A 22,812-nucleotide genomic window follows, 5' to 3' on the forward strand; every position below is an offset into this window, starting at 1 on the left:
ATAAAACATAATTATGAATCCAGAAAGTGGGTGATTTGCAATCATTTGAAATTCACCAATTTAAACAAACAAAAAACTAATCTCAACACTAAGGCAAGAGAAAGCCAAAGTTCAAAATATGCTTTTATAAAAATGCTAAGAATTCCAATAGGTACACCTGACAACTTCATGACGAAATTATCCTACTAGGATCAAGTGCTCTTAAGCAAGCATGGTATTGTAAACATTAAATTTAGCTGAGGCAAAATGTTTAGTATAATATATTTATTTACTGTGAATGGCAACATGGTATTTAGTGAACAGTGCCAGAATTGGAATAAAGAAATCTACAGTTCATATTCTGTCTCAGATACTTAGTAGCTGTGTCTATGGGTGAATCACATAACACTTCTAAGCCTCACTTCCCTCATTGGTAAAACAATAATAATCCTTGTAATATCTACTTCACAGGGTTGTTTTAAGGTGTGAGTGAGAGAAGTATGTGCGTGCATATATGTGTGTGTGTTATATGTAACACACAAAACACACACACACCCTCATGCCTTCTTTCTAAAGAGAATATACTACATGACTCAAGTTTTGCTCATCTGAAGGTATATGCCCACCAATAACGGGTCTTCCATTTTGAAAGCATCTTACCAAAAAGCTCTGAAAATTGAGAGCACAGTGATTTCTAAAACTTCATTCTTTATTCTTGTCTTCTCTCCCCAGATATCTCCCATAGTAACATAAGGTTAATTTAAAACTGTAGTCTAGGGGGCAGCGGGGTAGCTCAGTGGATTGAGAGTCAAGCCTAGAGACAGGAGATCCTAGGTTCAAATCCGGCCTCAGACACTTCCCAGCTGTGTGACCCTGGGCAAGTCACTTGACCCCCATTGTCTACCCTTACCACTCTTCTGCCTTGGGGCCAATACGCTCTAAGACAGAAGGTAAGGGTTTTAAAAAAAAAAATTGTAGTCTAGTAACAAAAAATACTTTATATAACTCTTTTAAGTACAAGGCAACACATAATAGGTCTGTCCTATAATCAAAACAAATTCTTCATACATTCCTTCAGTAACCAGTGGGATGGTTAGCAACCAGTTTTCTGAGGAAAAAAAGTTTTATATGTGGCTGTGTACACATGTATACACACACAAACACACACACCCCTCTTTATTATAATTTTTACCACTATAAAGGCCATGGAAGTATACAACTTAAGAATAATTAAAAAATATACAATACTCTAAAAACTCTTTATTGTAAATTCCATATGGACAACTGATTCTAATTGTTTCCACTGATTTTAGCCAAACACTTAAATTTATAGCCAAACTATAACTGTTGATTCAACCATGATTTGACAAATGGAGTTACATTACAATCTACTAATTTTTTTCTCAATAAATTTAGTCATCAAGTTTCATATGTGATCTATTAAACTATTTTGCACACTCAAATAAATTATATTTTTTAAACTGAAACCTTCTTCAGTTCGAGCACCTCTGACAGCAATACTGTTAACTCTCTTTTTAGGTCTGGTATAATTGCAGAGATTGGAATTTTATGTTATTTTTTTTATTTGATTTTTTTTTATTTTATGTTATTATCTATGAAATCTTGAAAATCTTTAGAAAATTTCATGTTTTAAAATTTTACTTAAATCACTTTTTTTCAACAGTTATCCATGATGAAGTTAAGGTTACTGTGTTGTTCAGTCATTTTGAGTACTGTACAGCTCTCTATGAACTCATTTTGGGTTATCTTAGCAGAGATACTGGAGTAGTTTGCCATTTCTTTCTCTAACTCATTTTATAGATGAGGAAATTGAGGCCAAGAGGGTTAAGTGACTAGTCCAGGGTCACAGCTAATAGAAGTCTGAGGTCATATTTGAATGTAGGAAGATAAACCTTCCTGATTTCTGGTCCATCACTCTATCCATTGTGCCATCCAGCTGCCCATAAGTTCAAGTAGATGGCTTTAAGTTAAAATAATTTAAAATGCTTCATTGTTGTTTCTGAATGAAAATTCATCACTAAATGTATTTAATTTTTTAACCCTTACTTTCTGCCTTCGTAACAACTTTAAGACAGAAGGGCAAGGGCCCTCTTGTCCCTAACGAGGCAAATAGGTTTAAGTGACTTGTGCAGGGTCACACAGCTAGGAAGTATCTTGCCAAATTTGACCACTTCCAACTCCAGGGCCCCCATTCTATCTACTATGCTGTCCCTAACATACAGTCTTGCCACAAACTGATGTTAACCTTTGTCAAACCAGAATAGTAATGAAAAAAGTTACATATATAATGCAGAATATGCATGCAAATACAACAGTAGCTGCTCATAAACTTATGTATGGATGACCCATAATTGGCTGTTTATCTCAATGAATTTGAATAATTTTCATTTCAAGATCTTTAACTACAGTTTTTAGTTGTTTTAATTTTACTAGATCAGTAATCTAGTCTTTCTGTCCAGCTTCATGTTAGCACAAAAAAAAGAAAAAAAGATGCCATTAAGCTTGCTTTCAAGTATTCATTTTTAGAGCCAAAACCATTTAAAGTAGACAAAAATTTATGAAAATAAACTGTGCTGTGGTTGATATCAATTTTTTAAATAAAGCCAATGATTAATATCATTGGCACAGGAACTGATTTGTGAGCACTGGCCGAGTTTAAAAACAGGTTCACAAAATTCCTGAAAATGTAACAACTGGCTCTTCTGAGTCAATATGAGGCAGTTCCAATACTCTATTGTTAGTAACTATGTATATAGTGTATGATCTATAACCCATGAGATTGTCACACTATTGAAACTAGAAAGTTCTACAAAGACTCAACTTTATAGCAAATTTGCTTCATATAACATAGCATCACTTTAGCCAAATTATTGTTTAGCATTATTCCTAGCTGTCCAATGTATTTGGCAAGGAGAATTCCTTAACTACATTAAAACAAACACTTGACTCAGGTCACTCATATGATCGAATTTCAATAGTGTATAAAGCACTTTTTTGTATTTTACAAATTTATTCTCTCCCTATGTGAACTAAAGATGAAACAGATGGAAGTAATGGGAATAGATGAGTCGGAAGGAATTCATACATTAGAAGGAAAGCTGGAACCTTGCATTCATGATTCTCCTAACAAGTAGCAACATTTGGAAAAAACTAGAGATATTTCCTTCAGAAAGACTTAAATTGAAAATATCTTCTGGTGGATAATGGGAAGCTGAAGCTATGTATATTTATGTTTGCTAATAAATGATAAATATCTGCATGGATAGCACTGCACATTATGCTTAAACAATAGTCAAAAGGCAAATACTGGAGTAATATGTATCATAAAAGAACTTGGAGATCAAATTTTGCTACCTTTGCTACCTTAATCCTGTGATTCTGGTTTTTCTCACAATTCATTTCCCTTTCATAAATTAACTAACTGGTAGGCCATATAATAAATATATTCTGAGAACAACATGCCATCACAAATACATTTATGTCTTTCATTACAGAATCATAAAAGAATAAGTATCCTTATGATCTTTAACATATGTTAATAGAAATTGCCATATCAATGATTTAATAACTACTTTCCCAAATGTAAAGAGCACCTTATACAGAAAGTAATGAAGAAACAATGAATGTAGAAATTTGCTTCCAATCTTTACTAATTGTCTTCATATTTTGATCATAAAGACTTACGGAGAAATGTTGTAGTAATTCATCTTTCTCCTCCTCAAAGAAGCCCATAACTGTTATTGCTTTAGGGCGGTGATCCACCACCATGTGATTTAATGAGCCCCTTCCTCTTGCTCCACGGCCTCGGCCTCTTCCTCGGCCTTGAGAAGACATAGTCTTTCCACGACCAACAGGCAAAATACCCAAACGAGCAGCCTAAACAAGAACAAAGATTCAATTTACTATATAATCTCTAACCTTGGGACCAGCATGAGAAAGGTGACCTAACAAAAAGTACAGTAGGATATTATAAGTTACCACTTCCTTAATCTTACCTCAACCTGTAACTGATTCAGTTTTTTCCGTAATTCTGTTGTGTCTTCACCAGAAGATAGTCTTTTGTGGAAGTCTAATTCTGCATCTAGTAGTTCTTTCTGTGCCTTAAAAAAAACAACAACAGCGTATCAATAATATGGAAATAGGTCTTGATCAATGACACACATAAAACCCAGTGGAACTGAAAGAACATGAATCTTGTAACCATGGAAAAATACCCTCAATTAATTAATTAATTAAAAATTCCCAAAACAAAGTGAAAGGTAATCTTTTAAAATAACATTTATGATATTTTATTTCTAAGGATTTTGAATGACATCAATTTTATAAAGATTACAATAGCAACTAGTCAAGTTTTTAAAAAGCTGTGATAGTATTGACTTCAGTGGTTTTCATAAATTGCCATGCTCATGTAGAGTAACAAGATATATTTGTAAATAATAAGTAACAGTCTTGGTCATCCCGGGAAAGATGGCGGCGTCTGCAGCGGTGGCGTTTGTGACCTTCGGCCGCCTTCTGGGCCGTAGCCGGGGCTTCCCTGTGGCCGCCAGATGTTTTGGTGTGCAGGTGTCGCCCACGGGGGAGAAAATTACCCACACAGGCCAGGTTTATGATGAAGATGATTACAGGAGGATTCGCTTTGTTGGTCGCCAGAAAGAGGTAAATGAAAACTTTGCAATTCATTTGATAGCAGAGCAACCAGTAAGCAAAGTGGAAAGTCGAGTGATATCATGTGATGGTGGAGGAGGAGCTCTGGGTCATCCAAAAGTATATATAAACTTGGACAAAGAGACTAAAACTGGGACTTGTGGGTATTGTGGACTTCAGTTTACACAACACCACTACCACTGAAACCAGTTATACACTGAAACCAGTACAATTTTCTTCTGCATGTAAGAATTTTGGTATTTAAAAAAAAACGTATTTAAGAATCACAAAATATAAGCTTTGTTTAAAAAATATTCTATGAATAGAACATGATTGTTGAGTATAATTTAAGTTTAAAGTGACTTTTCCCCCACGAAATACAATCCTTGAACTGCATTAGTTTTTTGAATGTATGGTCAAGTCAGTTAGTCTTTTAACACACTGGCTTGGTCTCTTATGAAAAATCAAAACCTTTCTGTTAGCAAATGTTAAAATAAAACTACTTTAACCTGTTTATATATTGAATTTTTGGTGATAGTTTAGAGATTATAAAGACAACCTTACATAGATTAGAAAAAGAACTGAATTCCCAAAGTCAAAAAAAAACTGAGTTTGCCTTTCAGTTCTGATACTTACTAGCTTTATAGTCATAGATAAATCATGTAATTTCTCAGAGCTTATCTGTAAAATGGAATGTTTTTTCTTATATCAAAAATGAACATTTCAATATTAAGAATAGAAAAGAGAGTTGTAATTAAACTATTATGTATAGTTTATATATGTTTATGCCTGGCACATATAATAGTAGGCGCTTAATGAAAATATTGATTGATTGTATGTATTATATTTAATATGATAGTAAGAAAACTTCTCTGCTTGTCTTTGTCCCTTTTTGAACTTCTGCTCTTTTCTGTATATCTTAAAATATAAAATGTTTCACTGATAATCTTTTTTTCTTGCATCATTATGATAATTATTCAGTTTCTATCCCTACTAAAGGGAAGGCCTTCCTTGTAACAAATAGCTGTAGCCAAGCAAACAAATCAATATATTGGCCATGTCTGAAAAAAATGTATGTCTTATTTTTGTACCATTATTCCATCACCTGTTCCAAGATGCAAAGAAATAAAGAATGCTTCACACACACACACAAAAAAAATAAGTAACAGTCTTGTTTTATTTTTAAATCCTTACCTTAGAATCAATACTGTGTATTAGTTCCCAGGCAGAAGAATGGTAAAGGCTAGGCAATGTGAGTTAAGTGACTTGCCTAGGGTCAAATAGTGAAGAAGTGTCTGGGGCCAGATTTGAAACCATCTCTGGGCCTGGCTCTCAATCTACTGAGCTACCTAGTTGAGCCCATGAGTTTTATATATGATACAAATACCGTCCCCTCCCTTCTGAGAAATTTTTTAGATCTAAAAGCTTTTAACTGAACACTTTGTAAACACCTAAAACAATAAATTTGGAAATTCTCTTATGTCATACTGGAATATTTGTTATACAAAATGAAATTAAAACTAATTATTAACACTAATTATACAGCAGTGGATGGCTCTGGGGCAAAGGAATAATAATTAAAATTTCATAGATTACAGAATTAAAGAATACAAAAGTTGGCACAGATCTCAAATATTTGATTTAGCCTTGAAAAGACATCACTGAAAGGAAGTTTGGAGTTTTTTAGGGGTTGGGTTAGCTTTTACATTAAGCCTAATAATGTGTCTCTTTGCTACTACCAACCATTACTCCTAGTTCTACAAAGTTCTCTGGAGTTAACCCAAACAAGTCTAATCTTAATTACATGACAACTTTTCAAAAAGTTGACAGTTTTTACATCTCTTTTAATATTGTCCTCACTTAGCTAAATATCTCTAGATCTCTTTAATGAAATTCTGATTACATATTTTCCATCTTTCTCACTAGCACTTATTCTGGGCATGATCTGACTTTTATATGCATATATATATATATATATTAAACCCTTCCCTTCTGTCCAGTGATTCTCAAAGTGGTCGCCACCACCCCCTGGTGGGTGATGGAGCGATCCGGGGGAAGCGGTGATGGCCACAGGTGCATTTGGGGGTAGTGAATAACTGTAAGGGGGTGGTAATAGTATGTGACAGGGGGCGCGCTAAGTAATATTTTTTCTGGAAAGGGGGCAGTAGGCCAAAAAAGTTCGGTAACCACTGGACTAGGCAATGGGGGTTAAGTGACTTGCTCAGGGTCACACAACTAGAAGTGTCTGAGGCCAGATTTGAACCCAGGACCTCCTATCTCTGAGCCTGGCTCTCAATCCACAGAGCCACCTAGCTGACCCTTGTCTATATATTTCTTAAAATATGGTACCCCCAACCTAACAGAGTCCTCCAGATATGTCTCAGTAAGGGCAAAGTTAGGTTAGAAATATTCCATTCTATAGCTCTCAATTCTGTTACTATTTATTCTTTAAAATAAAATTCTAATAAATTTAATATTTTATTTTCCATTTATATGAATCATAAATATAATAAATTATATCATGAATATAATGACGTAAATCAAGTTACCACAACCTGATAGATACATATATACATATACACATATATTCTTGATTTTCATGTTTGATACCTTTCATCTGTAAATGTAATTACCTCCAGTACATTTACCCAGGTTATTATATAATAAACTATTTTAACAATAAGGAAACATATAAGTGACAAAATCTGTCCAAGATCAAAATGCTATGATATGTCCAGAACTTCTGACTATTCTTTAAAATCATGTCATTAAATTCAGTGTTTCCTTATGAAAATCAAAAAGAAGAGGTAAGGGTCTTATGACCAACAAGCTAAGATCTCTTCCTCTTTCTTGGCTTCCATTTGATAAAACTACATTGGTTCTCTAATACCTTCAGAATCAAATATAAAACCCACTGTTTGGCTTTTGAAGTCCTTCATAACCTGATTCCTTCCAATCTTTATAACCTTTCTACACTTTACTCCCCTCTACGCACTCTGCAATCTAGTGACACTGGCCTCCTTGCTGTTCCTCATACAACACACTCCAAACCTGAATAACTGGTAATCAACTGAGCAAAGATATTAAGCAGTAGATGCAGAAAATTCATGAATTCAAATAAGAGATACCTCTGTCTTTGACTTCAGTTTGGACGGTGTAGAAGCTGCAGAAGATGTTTTTAATTCATCCTTCAGCTGTGAGATTTTTTCTCCAAGTTCTTTCAAGGTCTTCATTATGTTTGCTCTTTCTTCTGGTTTCATGTTCTTGTTTTTCTCCAACTTTGATATCAGCATCTACATAATTAAATTCATTTTCAAAATTTGTAGCTTAAGAAAACCAATACAGCTAAATGATGAAAAATTAAACAGGATTTTAGGGTGGACACTTTTACAAATAACACTGTATGCACACTCCTCCTTCCTTACAGAGCTGTGGAACTATGCATGTAAAGAACATGGTCTACACTGGCTATACTCTTGTGGATGGGTGGTTAGCTTTGGTGAACTGCTTTTTTTAACCTTTCTTTTTTATTTTGTTAAAAAGGATGGTTCACCAGGTAGAATAAAGATAGAGAAATTTGGAAATAAAGGTGGTTTTGTAAAAACAAAATATATATATAACTTTTAAAATTTTATCAAATATACTAGCTGCACAAAATGCATTTTCTTACCTTTTGACATTCTATTTGCTTCTCTAGTACTTCTTGTCTTTTTTTCCTCATATCTTGCTGTAGCTTCATTGCTTCCTGCATAAAGTGAAGTTAAGTTTAGTGACAGCATTGCTAGTGAAATGTAATGGAACCATGTTTGTAAAGAATCACTACCTAAGAAAGATTTTCCCCTAAAAAAAGAATTTCTACTATAATCAGACAGAGGTTATTAGAAAATAATTAAGTTTTCAAATCTACTTCACTCGAAATAATTCTAAAATCAAGTCCATATGCAGTTGTAGTTACTAAGCAAAAAATATTTATTTTCTGAAAGTACCTGAAAAATTTTAATTACCATATGCATGTGAAGCTTATTCAGTCTAAATAATCTATAGATTTACATAAGGACATTATCCACTCATGAATAAGCCAAATGATCATTTCTAACATAAAATGTTTCAACAATATGTAATGTTCTTATACTTCAGAAATGTTATCACTGGCAAGGGGCTCTCAAGGCATATCCCAAATACACTTGCCAAAACATATTATCTTTTGTCATTAAATCTCAATACATTTAAATATTACATTTGGATAAAAATAAGTTTATTTAAATTAGAAAGATACTATGTAAACTGAAGACAAGAGTGAAATATATAATTTAACAATCAAAAGCATCATGTAAACAGTAAAAGCTGTCATACTAACCTCAACCCTTTCATAAAACATCATTGCCCTGTTTTCTTTCTCTAAACATAGTAAACTAGACAAGGACAAAATGGTGATAAGTAGTATTCAAATGTAATTCTGTCTCCTCTTATCATTAAGAGTTAAATGTTATACATCTTAGATTAGGGACATATTAACTTAGGAAAATGTGTTATCCCATTGCTAATTTAACTCTAGAAGATTCCTCCAACAATACGTCCAATATATAGGCTGAAGTAAATGAAAACAACTTTAAGAAGCAAATGAACTCAGATTAAATATAATGACCCATCTTGTTCCCAGAGAAGAAATGGTGATGACCATAGATTTTTCTGCTCTAGGTAAATAGTTCTATTGGGAATTGTGGGCACAGAATATTCCACACCCACCTCTTATGCCAGTCAGGTTTACTTTTACTGTTTTCCTTTGTTATAAGGAGGATAAAATGGGAGAACAGGCTAGTTTCAGGAATGGGCCAGACTGGGAAATAACTTATGATATAAAACAAAAACAAAAATTGTTAACAAAACTGAAAAGAATTATTATAAGCTATTTGAGGGAAGAAATCAGAATGTTTTTCTTTTATGTCTTTTTCTTCTAAGTATATATTATATAATAAATAATAGGAATGGGGGGGAAATAATTTTCCTTCTTTTAATTATAAGAATAAAAAATATATAACTTGGAACCCTGAATCCTAGGATCAGGATTTGTTCATTTTAGTATTAAATAACCAAATTTAGTAGTGAGACTGCATCATAAAATCAAAGAAAACAAACAAAATACAAAGATGATCTCTGTTTTTAATTCCAATATGTCAACTTAAAATTGTTACCTGTTTCTTTTTAAGAACTTCTTGGACATCATGGGACTTAGATGCTGAACCAAGTTTTGGAGTTGTCTTTAAGTTTGTGGAGCTGTACACCATTTTTGCATGGCCTGATGGTGAAAATGTCTAAAATATAAAAGAACATGGTTATGTGAAATCCTGAAACTATTTTTTCTAAATATATATTTTTAATATTTCTACTCTAAACATATATTTCTAAATCTAAAAATCCCAAAACACATTATCTATCTTACCACCTTTCACTGACAATAGTTTTTTAGCTAAAGTTATTTAAAATCAATTTTGTAAAAATTTAAAAGCTGGCATGAAAGCAAAGCTATAATGCTGTCTTTGTAAATTAACTTTAAAAATTTGTTTATTTTCTATTAAAAAGTTTATTTAGCTTTTTTAACTGTAAAGTTACCAAGATATTATTATAATAGTCTGAATGGATGTTGACAGCAAATGCTAAAAATGTCAACTTCAAGCCTAGTAATTAAACTCCTTTTGAATCCATCTTTCTCTTTTAACATTTACATTTTTTTTTTACTTTAGAATGAAAACCATGAGGGCAGCTAGATGGCTAAGTGAACAGAAAGCCAGGCCTGGGACACAGGAAGAATACGTCCTAGCTGTGTGATCCTGGGCATGTCACTTAACCCCAACTGCTTAGCCCTTACCACTCTTCTTCCTTGGAACTAATACTTAATATTTATTTTAAGACATTTGGTAAGGGTTTTAAAAAAAAAAAAAAAAGAAAATCATGGGATGTAACTGGATCAATGATTGGAATTCAAGAACTGGAGGGTAAACATTTTCAATGGATAGTTCACTTCTCTAGAATTCTTCTCGTTTTCTCTTCCTCTCTTCGGAGTACATTAGTCATATCTTGTCTTCCTTATCATAAGTTTCACCATACCTCAAGATTAATCATGTATTTTTTATAAGTCCAGACACAAAAAATAAGGACTAGAAATTCTTGGGGAAAATTATGAAACATCACACACACATATAGCCTTTTTCTTCAATCCCCAACAGCAACAAAAAAAAATGAGTGAATGACAAATTATGTTATATACTAACTGCATAGGATATACTTATAAAAACAAAGATAAAAATACTGTGTAGGTAACTGAAGGAATGAATTGTATTACCACCTCAAAAAACAAACTACTAATACTTCAAAATTTAACACATACTGGCAAGATCACATTTTAAATTGTATTTAAATTTCACAGAGGAAATTCATAATATAAATTAAATATAATTAAATATCTATTCACTGTCTAGTCATCAAAAATGATTTTGAAAATTGTTTTGAGCTATCTGGAGACAAGAGCCTAACTAACTAGCAGTTTATTGATTCACTAAGTAGAGTAGAAAACCCAGGTAAAAGAAGTCAGCTACCTGATCAAAATAAGCAAAAAATAACATTATAGACATGGAGGCAAATTATGATGCCAGTATTAGAGCAGTTGTGTGTATTTTCTTTAGGTAAGACTTTCTTTAGGTCTCTCAGCAAAACTAGGCCCAACACCTAATTTAGAATGCAATATTAACCCCCATTTCAAAAACTACATGCGTAGCTATTAGATGGCTGAGTGGATAGAAGGCCAGGTCTAGAGAAAGGAGGTCCTGAGTTGAAATCTGAGCTCAGATATTTCCTAGCTCTGCAACCCAGGGAAAGTCACTTAACTCCCGTTGTTCAGACCTTACCCCTCTCTTCTGCCTTAAAACCAATACTTCGGTTCCAAGGCAGAAGGTAAGAGGTGAGGAGAACCCTTCCTAAACAGTTTTCAAAAGAAAAAATATTTATAGATGTATGGAAAAATGTTGTAAATCACTACCAATGAGAGAAATGCAAATTAAAATAACTCTCAGGTACCACCTTGTAATGATCAGATTGGCTAATATGACAGAAAAGGAAAATAATAAAAGCTAGAGGAGATATGGTAAATGGGGGTACTAACACACTGCTAGTGGAGTTATAAACTAATTCACCAATGTGGAAATATGTTTTGCAAGACTGCACAAGTAAACCTAGACCAAACTGCTTACTATCATTTCAGGGAAGGAGGTGGAGAGGAAAGATGGGCGAGTATTTAGAATTCAAAATTTTTAAAAATGAATGTAAAGTGTTTTGTAGTTGTGTTCATATAATTCCTGTGTTTGTCTTGGCAGACAGATTCCTAAATATTTTATATTGTCTAGAGTGATTTTAAATAGTTTCTCTTTCTAACTCCTGCTACTGAGTTGTGTTGGAAATATGTAAAAATGCTGATGATTTATGTGGGTTTATCTTGTACCCTGCAACTTTGCTGAAGTTGTTAATTATTTCCAACAGTATTTTAGTTGATTTTCTAGGGTCCTTTAAATATACCAACATATCATCTGCAAAAAGTGTGATAGCTTAGTCTCCTCATTGCCTATTTTAATCCCTTCAATTTCTTTTTCTTCTCTAACTGCTACCACTAGCATTTCTAGAACAATATTAAATAAAAAGAGTTGATAATGGGCATCCTTGCTTCACTCCTGATCTTAATGGGAGAGCTTCTAACTAACTTGCCCTCATTGCAAATGATAACTTGCTGATGATTTTAAATATATACTGTTTATTATTTTGAAAAATATTCTATTCCTATAACTTTCTATTGTTTCCAATAGGAATGGGTGTTGTATTTTGTCAAAGGCTTTTTCTGCATTTATTGAGATAATCATGTGATTTGTTTGTTTAGTTGCTGATATGGTCAATTATGTGGATGGTTTTCACACAATTGAAACTAGATATAAACAATTGGAAAAACATTAATTGCTCCCGGGTAGGATGAATTAATATCCTAAAAATGGCAATCCTATCCAAATTAATCTACTTATTCAGTGCCATAGCTATCAAACTACCAAAAAACTTTTTTATAGAATTAGAAAAAATTTTTTAAAAGTTCATCTGGAAGAACAAAAGATCAAGAATATCAAGGGAAATAATGAAAAAAAAAGTGAAGGAAGGGGACCCAGCAGTACCAGATCTTAAACTGTACTATAAAGCAGTGGTCATCAAAACAATATGGTACTGGCTAAGAGATAGAAGGGTGGATCAATGGAATAGACGTCAGTAAGCTAGTGTTCAATAAACCCAAAGACCCCAGCTTTTGGGACAAGAACTCACTATTTGACAAAAAATGCTGGGAAAATTGGAAAACAGTATGGGGAAAATTAGGTTTAAATCAAAATCTTACACACTATACCAAGATAAATTCAAAATGAGTATATGATTTAAATATAAAGAGTGAAATCATGAATAAATTAGGTGAACATAGAATAGTATACCTGTCAGATCTGTGGGAAAGGAAGAAATTTAAGACCAACCAAGAGACAGAGAATATTGCAAAATGTAATATATCATTGACTTTGACTATATCAAATTTAAAAGGTTTTGTACAAAAATGAATTTTTAAAAATTATTTCAACATGTAATTGGGAAAAAATACTGTATTTTAAAAAAGAAGAAAAGAATAACCATTTAAAAAATGTTCCAGGGGGCAGCTGGGTAGCTCAGTGGATTGAGAGCCAAGCCTAGAAATGGGAGGTCCTAGGTTCAAATCTGGCCTCAGACACTTCCCAGCTGTGTGACCTTGGGCAAGTCACTTGACCCCCATTGCCTAGCCCTTACCACTCTTCTGCCTTGGAACCAATACACAGTATTGACTCCAAGATGGAAGGTAAGAGTTTAAAAAAAAATAAAAATAAAAAATAAAAAATGTTCCACATCACAAATAATGAGAGAAAAGCAATTTTGATGTTACATCTTATAATGGACAGGTAAAGTTGACAAGAAAGGGAAATGATAAATAGTGGAGGAGCTGAGGAAAAACATTAAAGCATTGTTGGAGAAGGTATGAATTCATTTAGTCTTTCTGGAATGAAAATTGGAACTATACCCCAAAAGTTATTAGACTGTATATAACCTTTGAGCCTCAGTAATACCAATATATCAGGTCTATAGAAAAGAATGCATATGTATGAAAATATTCACAGCAGTCAAACAGAAACTGAGAAAGTGCCCATCACCTGGGAACTGGTTTGAACAAGTTAGGATATATGTGATAGAGTACCATTGTGCTGTGAAAAATAATAAAAGATATCTGAGAAATCTGGGAAGACTTGCATATAATGACATAAAGCGAAGTGAACAGAAGCAGGAGATAAATTTATATAAATAACAATAATGTAAATATAAACAACTGAAAGAATTAGAAACTCTGATCAACACAATGGTCAACTGTAACCCCAAAGGCCTAATTATGTTTACCCATTTCTAGACAAAGAGTGATGAACTCAAGCTTTTGAGTGTTTTGTTTTTTGGAGGGCAGAGGGAGGGCAGGAAGAGAGATTGGTTCTTTTTTGTGGACAAAGGCAAAGCAGGATTTTGTTGTGCTTAATTATATGTTTGTAATCTGTTTTGTTTTTTCAATTGCTTTCTCAATTGAAGGGGAGCTGGAAGGAGCCCAGGAGGAAGAAGGATATGGGAAGAGAATTTGGATCTGAAAATAAAATTGTATTGACTTTTTAAAAAAAAAATAATTATGACCAACTTAGACCAATCATAATTCTAGAGAACTTATAATGAAATATGCTACCTAGTTCCTGACAGAGATAATGGACTCTAGATACAGAATGTAATAACATTTGTTAGGCATGACCACAGTGGGGATTTATTTTGCTTGCCTATGCACATTTGTTATAGATTTTGTATTTTTATTGGGGAAAGGGGATTTTGGGGGAGTATTAGATAAAATAAATTCCTATTATTATTATTTAAACCCTTGCCGTCTGTCTTAGAATTGATACTAGTGTGGGTTCCAAGGCAGGAGAGAGGTAAAGGGTGGACAACTAACTGATCACACAGCTAGGAAGTATCTGAGGTCACATTTGAACCCAGGTCTGGCTCCCAAATATCTTTTTTTTTTTAAAGCTTCCTGGCACTTTGAGCATCATGAAGCAATAAAAAACATGTAATCTATTAATTCATTACTTCATTTCTTATTATTCCCAAAGTAGAACACAAATTCCTGGAGAACAGGCCTCTCACACCTTTATCTCCATAATCTTACCATCTAAAAACATCATCTTTCATAGTAAATGCTTACTAAATGTTTGCTGTTACTATGAAGCCCTAAATATGGTACTGATTCAGGGAAATACACACCTGGCAATCATCGCCAGTCGTACCACCAGACTGGTTCAGTAAGTGTGCAGCATCACCCTGGTTTCCACTCGCTGGCCCAAGGCGATGTTTAACAGGAACTTTGTTAAGAACGTATAATCCTGGTGCCTGTGGTTTATTCATCATCTTACATAGAATATATAAAAAATATGCATGTTAAATTGCTATGAGAACAATGTTTCTTGCATTTTTTTTACCACCACAAAGGCTCCCTTGCACTCCTACCTTCTGCATACTCCCATGCACTGTAGAGGGTGGAGACTGAGCTACTAGTGCTTGCTGCTGATGGAGGTGTTGCTGGAGATGATGATGTTGTTGGGATAGGTGAGAGAGAGATGTCTGCTGCTGTTGCTGCTGCTGCTGGAGGAGCAGCTGCTGTGTTGGTGGTGGTAATGGTGATTGCTCATTATTTTCCCTGTGCCACAGAACTCTTATAAACCGGTTGTTTAGAACGGCTTCTGTGCTAGAAATGGCTTTTCTGGCCTCATCATTAGTGAGATACTGGATGAGAGCTGCTTCAGGATCACCCTTAAAAGCAACCTAAAAGAGGAGAAAATTAAGTGAAGGTTTGCAACAGGGGGGAAAAAGGGGCAGATTAAACTCAAATAGCATTTAAAAATGTTTTTTTATGAAAAGTGAGCATGTTGTAAGACTTCTTTCAAATACACCCACTATCTTAAAAAAGTATATATTCGGTTTTATTTTTGAAAACAAAAATACTAATTCAAAAGGCTTTTCTTATTTGATAATTATTCATGTCAACGAGAGCCCAGTAAGGAATTTTTTAAATCACTTGGCTTTTTTTAATTTTAAATTTTCATTTTTTAAAAAATATTTTTCCATGTTTCCATGATTCATTTTCTTTCCCTCTCTTCTCTCCCTCCTCCCAGAGCCAACAAGCAATTCCACTGGGCTATACAAATGTTATCACTTGATACCTATTTCCATAGCATTCATTTTTGCAATAACGAGATCTTTTAAAGCCCAAAACCCAAATCATATACCCATATAAACAAGTATTATCACTTTGCTTTAAAAAAAATTTTTTACTACAAAATTGCAAAATAATTAGCATACCAATTCTCTTAGAGTTTTCCAGGAAAAGTATCTTTATTAGTTACTAATACTTAAACTCAAACTTCCAAATAACAAGCATCCAAGATAATATTCAATCCACAAGATGTCCTTGGAAAATACCAAGTCAATATTCAAGATACTGTGTTTTGTTTGAAGAAAAGAATCAGATAAACCAAAATATAGTAGATCTTGACCCATCTACTCAATATATCAAGACATATTGGATAGAAGAGAGGGACTGAATAGTAAAAAATGCCTACAATCTCTATACAATCTAAATTGAAAGGTAAATATCTTGGCAAAAAGCCACTTGCCCAGAGAAAGTAATAATTCTAGACAGGGAGATGGGTCAACAATATTAAAATCTAATTGTATATCCTCCTGGAAGAAGCTGGAAAGGAGAAAAAAAATTAAATCCAACACCAAATGAACTGTAAACCTGCCCTTGTCAGGTCTATGCAGACTTCTCTTATCAGTGGCAAACACAAAGCCAAAAATCCCCCTACATGTACCTGAGTCATAGTAAAATTGAGGCTAAGAATACATTACTTTGTTTGCCAAAATAAAAGAACAAAAATGATAACTGTATCCTTTTTATAAAGGCACCCCACCAATATGCTATATAACTGTACTCCTCATGACCCCCCAAAATTTTGCTTTTACCTGAATATTAACAATAGTTCCAAATTTGCTGAAGTGCTCGTTGAGCTTTGTAATATTGTTGAGTTCCTGGGGAATTTTCCTGACCTCTAATTTGGTGTTCGTATATTGATTCTTTCTTAGGAATCCTTGTTTACTCTGATTGTTATTCCCTTGCCTGAAAAGAAAAAAATTTAGCAAATTATTCTCTTAGCCACTAACATCATAATAAGCTTAAATAAAAGAGGCTGTATAGATAACTAGTGCATCTAAACCAGGATTGTCATTTGGTATTTATGATAACATTTTTTTTTTCAGAAACTCAATAATGCCTGACCATAGCAGCATGATGCAGTAGAAAGAACATATGATTTGAAGGTAGAAGACCTGAGTTCAAATCCTGACTCTGCTGCTTACTGTCTATGTGACCTCTGTCAATACACATTGCTTTATTGATTCAGTTTCCTCATCTGTAATATGAAAAGTTTGGACTAGATAATTTATAAATTCTCCTCTAATCCAAATTCCCACAATAACTTCTAACAGTAGGGATAGGGCATTTTATAAGTGGGAAATGAAGTAAATTATGAAATTTAAGAAATATTTAAACTGGCACTAGAATCTAGATACTAAAAAAGACCAATGTCTACAACAAGAAAGCTAGCATTTCTACTATTTATCATAATCAAGCACATATATATCATTTAAAAATAGAAGCTTTAAAATGTTTTGAAGTTGTGGGGCCTTTCTTGTATTCCTGTTCCAATAATCTCTAATACTGGCTAGGGCTTGGAAGGTAAAAAGAATAAGGGCAACTTATAAATCTTTTGTAACAATTCTGTCTTATGGAATCCCAAGAGATGGATCCTAAGATAGTAGAATTCTGTGCAACAATTTGAAAAGTACTGCTTTAAGGCATGATTTTTCCTTTTAATGCACAGAATTCACAGGCATTGAAAAACATCAATTAGAATTTATTTATTCACAAATGATTGTCTTACTTTCCCATCCAAGGCTTCTTTGTGAGAGGTCCTTCCAAACCACTCATAGCTCTTTTTCTGCTATCAGGTTCAAGCACTACTCTGGTTATGTTGCTATTAATTGACACAGGAACAGGTGGTTCAGTTTGGATGACAATATTAGCAGCTACAGGAAAAAAAAATTCACAGTATTATTATTACTACATACTATGCGTAAGTATAGTATACATCAAATAAGGAAAACATGCATATACCAAAACAGTAAAATATTTCATCAAAATTAAAAATTTTACAGGAGGTCCTAGGTTCAAATCTGGCCTCAGACACTTCCCAGCTGTGTGACCCTGGGCAAGTCACTTGACCCCCATTGCCTACCCTTACCTATCTTTCACCTATGGGTCAATACACAGAAGTTAAGGGTTTAAAATTTAAAAAAAATTAAAAATTTTATAAATAGCATGCAACTAATATTTTTCTGCCTAGGATATAAATACAACCTAATATCATTCTCCTCTTATAGCAAATTTGATCTAAAAAGATGAAAGTTAATTCACAGAGAAGATACTCTTCCCCAAAAAATGATTTAAATTTGTATTACAGAATTAGGTTATATTATTTAGAAAAACTATCCTTATAATAAGTTATGTTCTTTTAAAAGAGGCAATTTTTTAAAAAAGCAAAACAAAAAACCATTTACCCTCTTACTTATACTTCCCCTAAATTTTGTCCTATCAAAAGTAGTAGATAGGAGCTAGGAGCACCTAGGTCTGTGGACAACATGTAAAGCGGTATGGAGTAGGAAAAATGGGAAGTCAAAAACACAAAAGGTAGGCCAATCAAAAGCAGAGCTGTACTCTGTATATGTATGTCAAAAATCATTGCCTCAAGGTCCTTAATAAATTGTAATGACTGATTCCTCTTCCACTAGAGGCTTGTGATCTTGAATATAAGCACCTCTGCGCCATATTAGTCTGAGATATAAGATGAATTTATGAAGGGGAAGAATGAACTTTGCCCACACCAAGTGCATGTAAATTTATCCAATTCTCTAACACAGAAAAGCCAACATACTGATCAGACTTGAGATTTTTTCCCTTAGTATAAGTTCTCTACTGCTTTGGAAGATAATTTGGTTACAAAATGACATAAAGATAACTCTTATGTAAAAAGTTAAAAAGCAAGTATCATCTAAATATATGTGGATTAAATTTTAATTTAATTAGATTTTTTTATAAGTTAAAATTTAGTTTTAAAATAAAAATACCATAGCCCAAGAAGTCAAAAGTCAGAGATTAGCAAACTATGTAGCCAAACTATTTAGCCCAGGGGCCAAATCTGACATCTGGCAACTAAAGAATAGTTTTTACATTTTAAAATAATGAAATGTAAAACCCATTCTTAGCTCATTGTTTTACAAAAAAAAAAAAGGCAGTAGGCAGGAATGGCCTTGCTCTAAGTTTTCCTTTAATAAAAACAAAAAATAAAACAAAATAAAATTGACAAAAATCAACTTAATCAACAATAAGGATATGGATATAATCTAGACCTATAATTTTTATTGTTGTAGGGATCTCCTAAGCCAAGAAACTCTCTCTACCAATGCATGTTGACACCTTTCTGTAACTTACAGTCTCAGAAAGCTGCCTAGAGAACTGAAAGATTAAGTGCCTTGCCTAGCATCACATAGCCTATCAGAGGCAGGGCCTGAACCTGGGGCCTCCCGGCTTCAAAGTCAGTTCTAACCACTGGGCAGCTTTGCCTCTGTAAATATTTAACTTCATAAAATTCATGTTAGAAATGAGGATAATAATTATTCAAAATCATTTGAACTGTGTAATTACACAAAACCTTTTAAAAAGATCATCATGAATACACTCAGAATTTAGTTTTATAAATTTGACATGAAAATTGAAATGCTAATAGATTCAACTTTCCAGCAAAAATGGCTTCAAGAATAATTTAAAAGCATTCTCACAAAATCTTCTAACCTCTTGGATTTGCATCCATATCACCAGATGTTAGCCCAATTAGATTTGGGCGCTGTGTCTGTGTTCTTGAAAAGAATTGTCGGTATTGAGATCTACCAGTACTGGTAATACTAGGAGCTTCTGGGTTATAGCCATCTGGCTCATAAGTATCTGTTGGAAAGAAAAATGAGAGGAACATTAAGGCACTCCTAATATCCATAAAAACAAATAAGTGCTTAAAAAATGTTCTTCAAGATATTTCATTACATAAACTCATCTTTTTCTTTCCCAAGAGTCTCTCCACTTATAAGAAGCATGGGGGAAAATAAAGGTCATGGAAATACTAAAATTTAAATCATATTGAGTGACCATTTTTTAAGAAGGTTAGGTTAGTTTAATATTCTAATAAAACCTCTTCTTTTTGTTCTTCTAAAGCATGGTTAAATTTTTAAATAATGTATGCCTTTCTTTCACTAAGTTATTCCCAAAGTAGTCATTTATAATTAGGAGTTTTGATGTACCCATTCCTTCAAGACAAAGAATTTTTCACTTAATAATAAACTATTAAAGCATCAAAAATCTGCCTTAATACCTAGATACAAGGCTTTAATAATTTCACTAGGTGAAAACTGAACCACTCATATTGTCACAACTGCCAATCTCTTAGAAGTAAAACTCAAATATAGCTCAGTCCATGAATTTGATTCAGGTAGAAAAAAGTTAAGCCAGACAAATTTAAATATTACAAACACAAGTATTTTTCATTTTTTACCACAAATTGTTCAAGGCACTTCTATAGATTGCAATCTGAGTTTCTCAATAAGATAATTTCCTTAATGGTTGCAGTCACTGAGTATTTAGGGGGAAATTGGGGGGATGAAAACTTCAAACAATATTATAGTATTCAAAGAGACCTTGGTTTGTTGGTAAAACTGATTCTACTTATTGTGCTTTATCTTTGTTTTTTAAAACGGACACAAAAGGTACAACTGATTTAATATTAAAAATAAAACCAAACATTAAACTTTATTTATTGGATGTCTTATCATGAGACCATTATTTGTTCAGGGTGGTATTTTGAACTATTTCCCTTTAGAAATAATAAGATTCTTGAAGCCAAGGATTATTCTTTTAGTTTTTGTATCCCCACACAATGTTTTATGCATTAGAGGTACTTAATAAATGTATAATCCATTTTTCTTCTTCTGTGAAAAGTATTTTAAAGCATTAAAGGCAGCAAAATTTGTAATCTTGTCTATAACTCAGGATTCTAAACTACAGATAACAAGTTCTCAGTTGATACTCAATATCCGCAACAAATCCACTAAAGTTCATGAGTTGTTTTAAAGAAATTACATAAGCAAATGCTTTTGCTACATTAGTCTTTGGAACATTTAGAATCCTAAGAACCCTAGCTTTAGCTAAATTCAAAGTATAGTCAGGAAAAAAAACAACTAGTTCTTCAGAGAGTTATGAGGAACCTAAGATCCAGTAGTAAAGGGAGAAAGTTTTAAAATCCCATAAAGTAGTCATTGAAACTGTGCATACTGGACTTCAATAGGAGGAGAAGCTTCCCAGGACTTGTCCATTATGGATAACTAATAGTAGAGGAAAAAGGGGACACTTTCCTCATGTATGATGGAGAAGTCAGAAACAGTTTTTCCCTCCTTTTAAAGACAAAGACTGACACTATTTTCCTTCATAATATGGCAGTGGTCATGAAGTAGACTGTTATGTTCACATTAGCCTAAGCAAACACTACCACACAGAACTACCATTGGATCTGTTACCAAGGTACTAAAGGTAAATAGAGATGACACTAGAGATGAAAGATGCACAGGTCCAGGAGGCCTAATCATCTAGCTGCCACTTGGGATAAACTCCAGAGGCAGAAAAGGAGAAAATAAAGTTGTCTTAAGTAGTCCAATGACAGTAGGAATTTGAAGCGGTGGATCAGAGTAGTATGTATCCACTATGACTGGCCCAGTTTAAGGTATAAAGTCTCAACCACTCAGCTCGCCATCTGTAGCAAAGCTTACCTGGGACCAGTGGGGTGGGACTGGAAACTGAGGTTTGGTACCCAATGGAGGATCCCATGAGGTTTCGAGGAGGCACCAAACGAGCTGCCAACAGAGGAGGCGGTGTCCCCAACTGAAGTCGCTCAGATGCAGCAGCACCATGGTCACGAGAGTACATGGGCTGTCCTACAGAGGAAAGAATAGGAGGGCAACTGGGATTGAAAGTTGTAAAGGGTTTCATTTTGGCAGAGGTGGTCTCTTTGAGACTTGAGCCAAGAGAATTGGGGACTGACAGATGAAAATGATGTGGTCGAGATGATCTACCTTAGAAAAGGCATGCAAACTGGTAAAGATCTATCACTGTGCATGGGGACAGAGTGAGACTTGGGTGGTATGACCATAACCAGACCCTCTTCCTCAGTCTCCATTTTTTTTTGAGTCCTCCATGAAAAAATGTGGACTTAGGTGAAATCACATGGCGGTGCATCCAAAGCTAAATAACCACAAATGGGTTGCTTCTTGGGGGGAAGAATATCCTGAGATTTGATGAGAAAAATTTCAGATCCAATGAAGACAGATATGGAGAATGACACAAAATAAAAATGAGGTTCACATAAAAAGATACTCAAGTTTGAGAGCAAGAAACAGAATAATTGGATAATAAATTAACTCACCCTCAAATGGGATCATGCAATTTCCAAAAGAAAATTAAACTTTTGGCTACATAAACTTCTTATTTAGTCATTTTTCTGGTAAAAATTATCCCACTAGGTAGGAGATACATGCAAAGCATACAGTTGCCATGATTTAACACAGAGAAAGGTGGTAAAAAGCTAGAGCCCATGCAAAGAGGGCCTATTGTACAAGCACTAAATTGTGCATTTAAAACTAATCTGGCTATTAGAAACTGGTATTACACAAGGGAAATATTCAAGATGTGCATATGTTAGAAACAATGATGCAGAATGAAATGAAGTTAAATCTTATGGCAGAGTATAAGGAAAAAGACATCATTTTGACAGAAGACTTGCACATAAACCTAGAACATCTTTTTCCACTGACTACTCCAATACAAAATAT

The 22,812-nt window shown here is 33.7% G+C and overlaps 2 protein-coding genes across 2 annotated transcripts in view; one reads left to right on the forward strand and one right to left on the reverse strand.

The window, feature by feature from the left end:
• Window positions 1-22,812, reverse strand: part of RBM27 (RNA binding motif protein 27) — a 74,854-nt gene that overhangs the window by 11,219 nt on the left and 40,823 nt on the right. The window contains exons 11-21 of the mRNA XM_044659867.1: window positions 21,754-21,918; window positions 19,736-19,885; window positions 17,769-17,913; window positions 16,792-16,945; window positions 15,277-15,591; window positions 15,034-15,177; window positions 9,837-9,956; window positions 8,315-8,389; window positions 7,773-7,937; window positions 3,996-4,100; window positions 3,685-3,876 (exon numbers count right to left, since the gene is read on the reverse strand). Coding sequence (XP_044515802.1) covers window positions 3,685-3,876; window positions 3,996-4,100; window positions 7,773-7,937; window positions 8,315-8,389; window positions 9,837-9,956; window positions 15,034-15,177; window positions 15,277-15,591; window positions 16,792-16,945; window positions 17,769-17,913; window positions 19,736-19,885; window positions 21,754-21,918 — 1,730 coding nt within the window. The remainder of the gene's footprint in view (window positions 1-3,684; window positions 3,877-3,995; window positions 4,101-7,772; window positions 7,938-8,314; window positions 8,390-9,836; window positions 9,957-15,033; window positions 15,178-15,276; window positions 15,592-16,791; window positions 16,946-17,768; window positions 17,914-19,735; window positions 19,886-21,753; window positions 21,919-22,812) is intronic.
• Window positions 4,468-4,848, forward strand: LOC123237537 (NADH dehydrogenase [ubiquinone] iron-sulfur protein 6, mitochondrial-like). Its single transcript, XM_044664515.1, has one exon. It carries the CDS (start codon window positions 4,468-4,470, stop codon window positions 4,846-4,848), a length of 381 nt encoding a protein of 126 aa, XP_044520450.1.

The sequence above is a fragment of the Gracilinanus agilis genome, chromosome 2 (genome assembly GCF_016433145.1).
Source record: "Gracilinanus agilis isolate LMUSP501 chromosome 2, AgileGrace, whole genome shotgun sequence".
Taxonomy (NCBI): Eukaryota; Metazoa; Chordata; class Mammalia; order Didelphimorphia; family Didelphidae; genus Gracilinanus; species Gracilinanus agilis.

What these genes read in the sequence shown, in the direction of transcription:
- LOC123237537 (XM_044664515.1), top strand. Translation starts at nt 4,468, where the DNA reads ATGGCGGCGTCTGCAGCGGTGGCGTTTGTGACCTTCGGCCGCCTTCTG.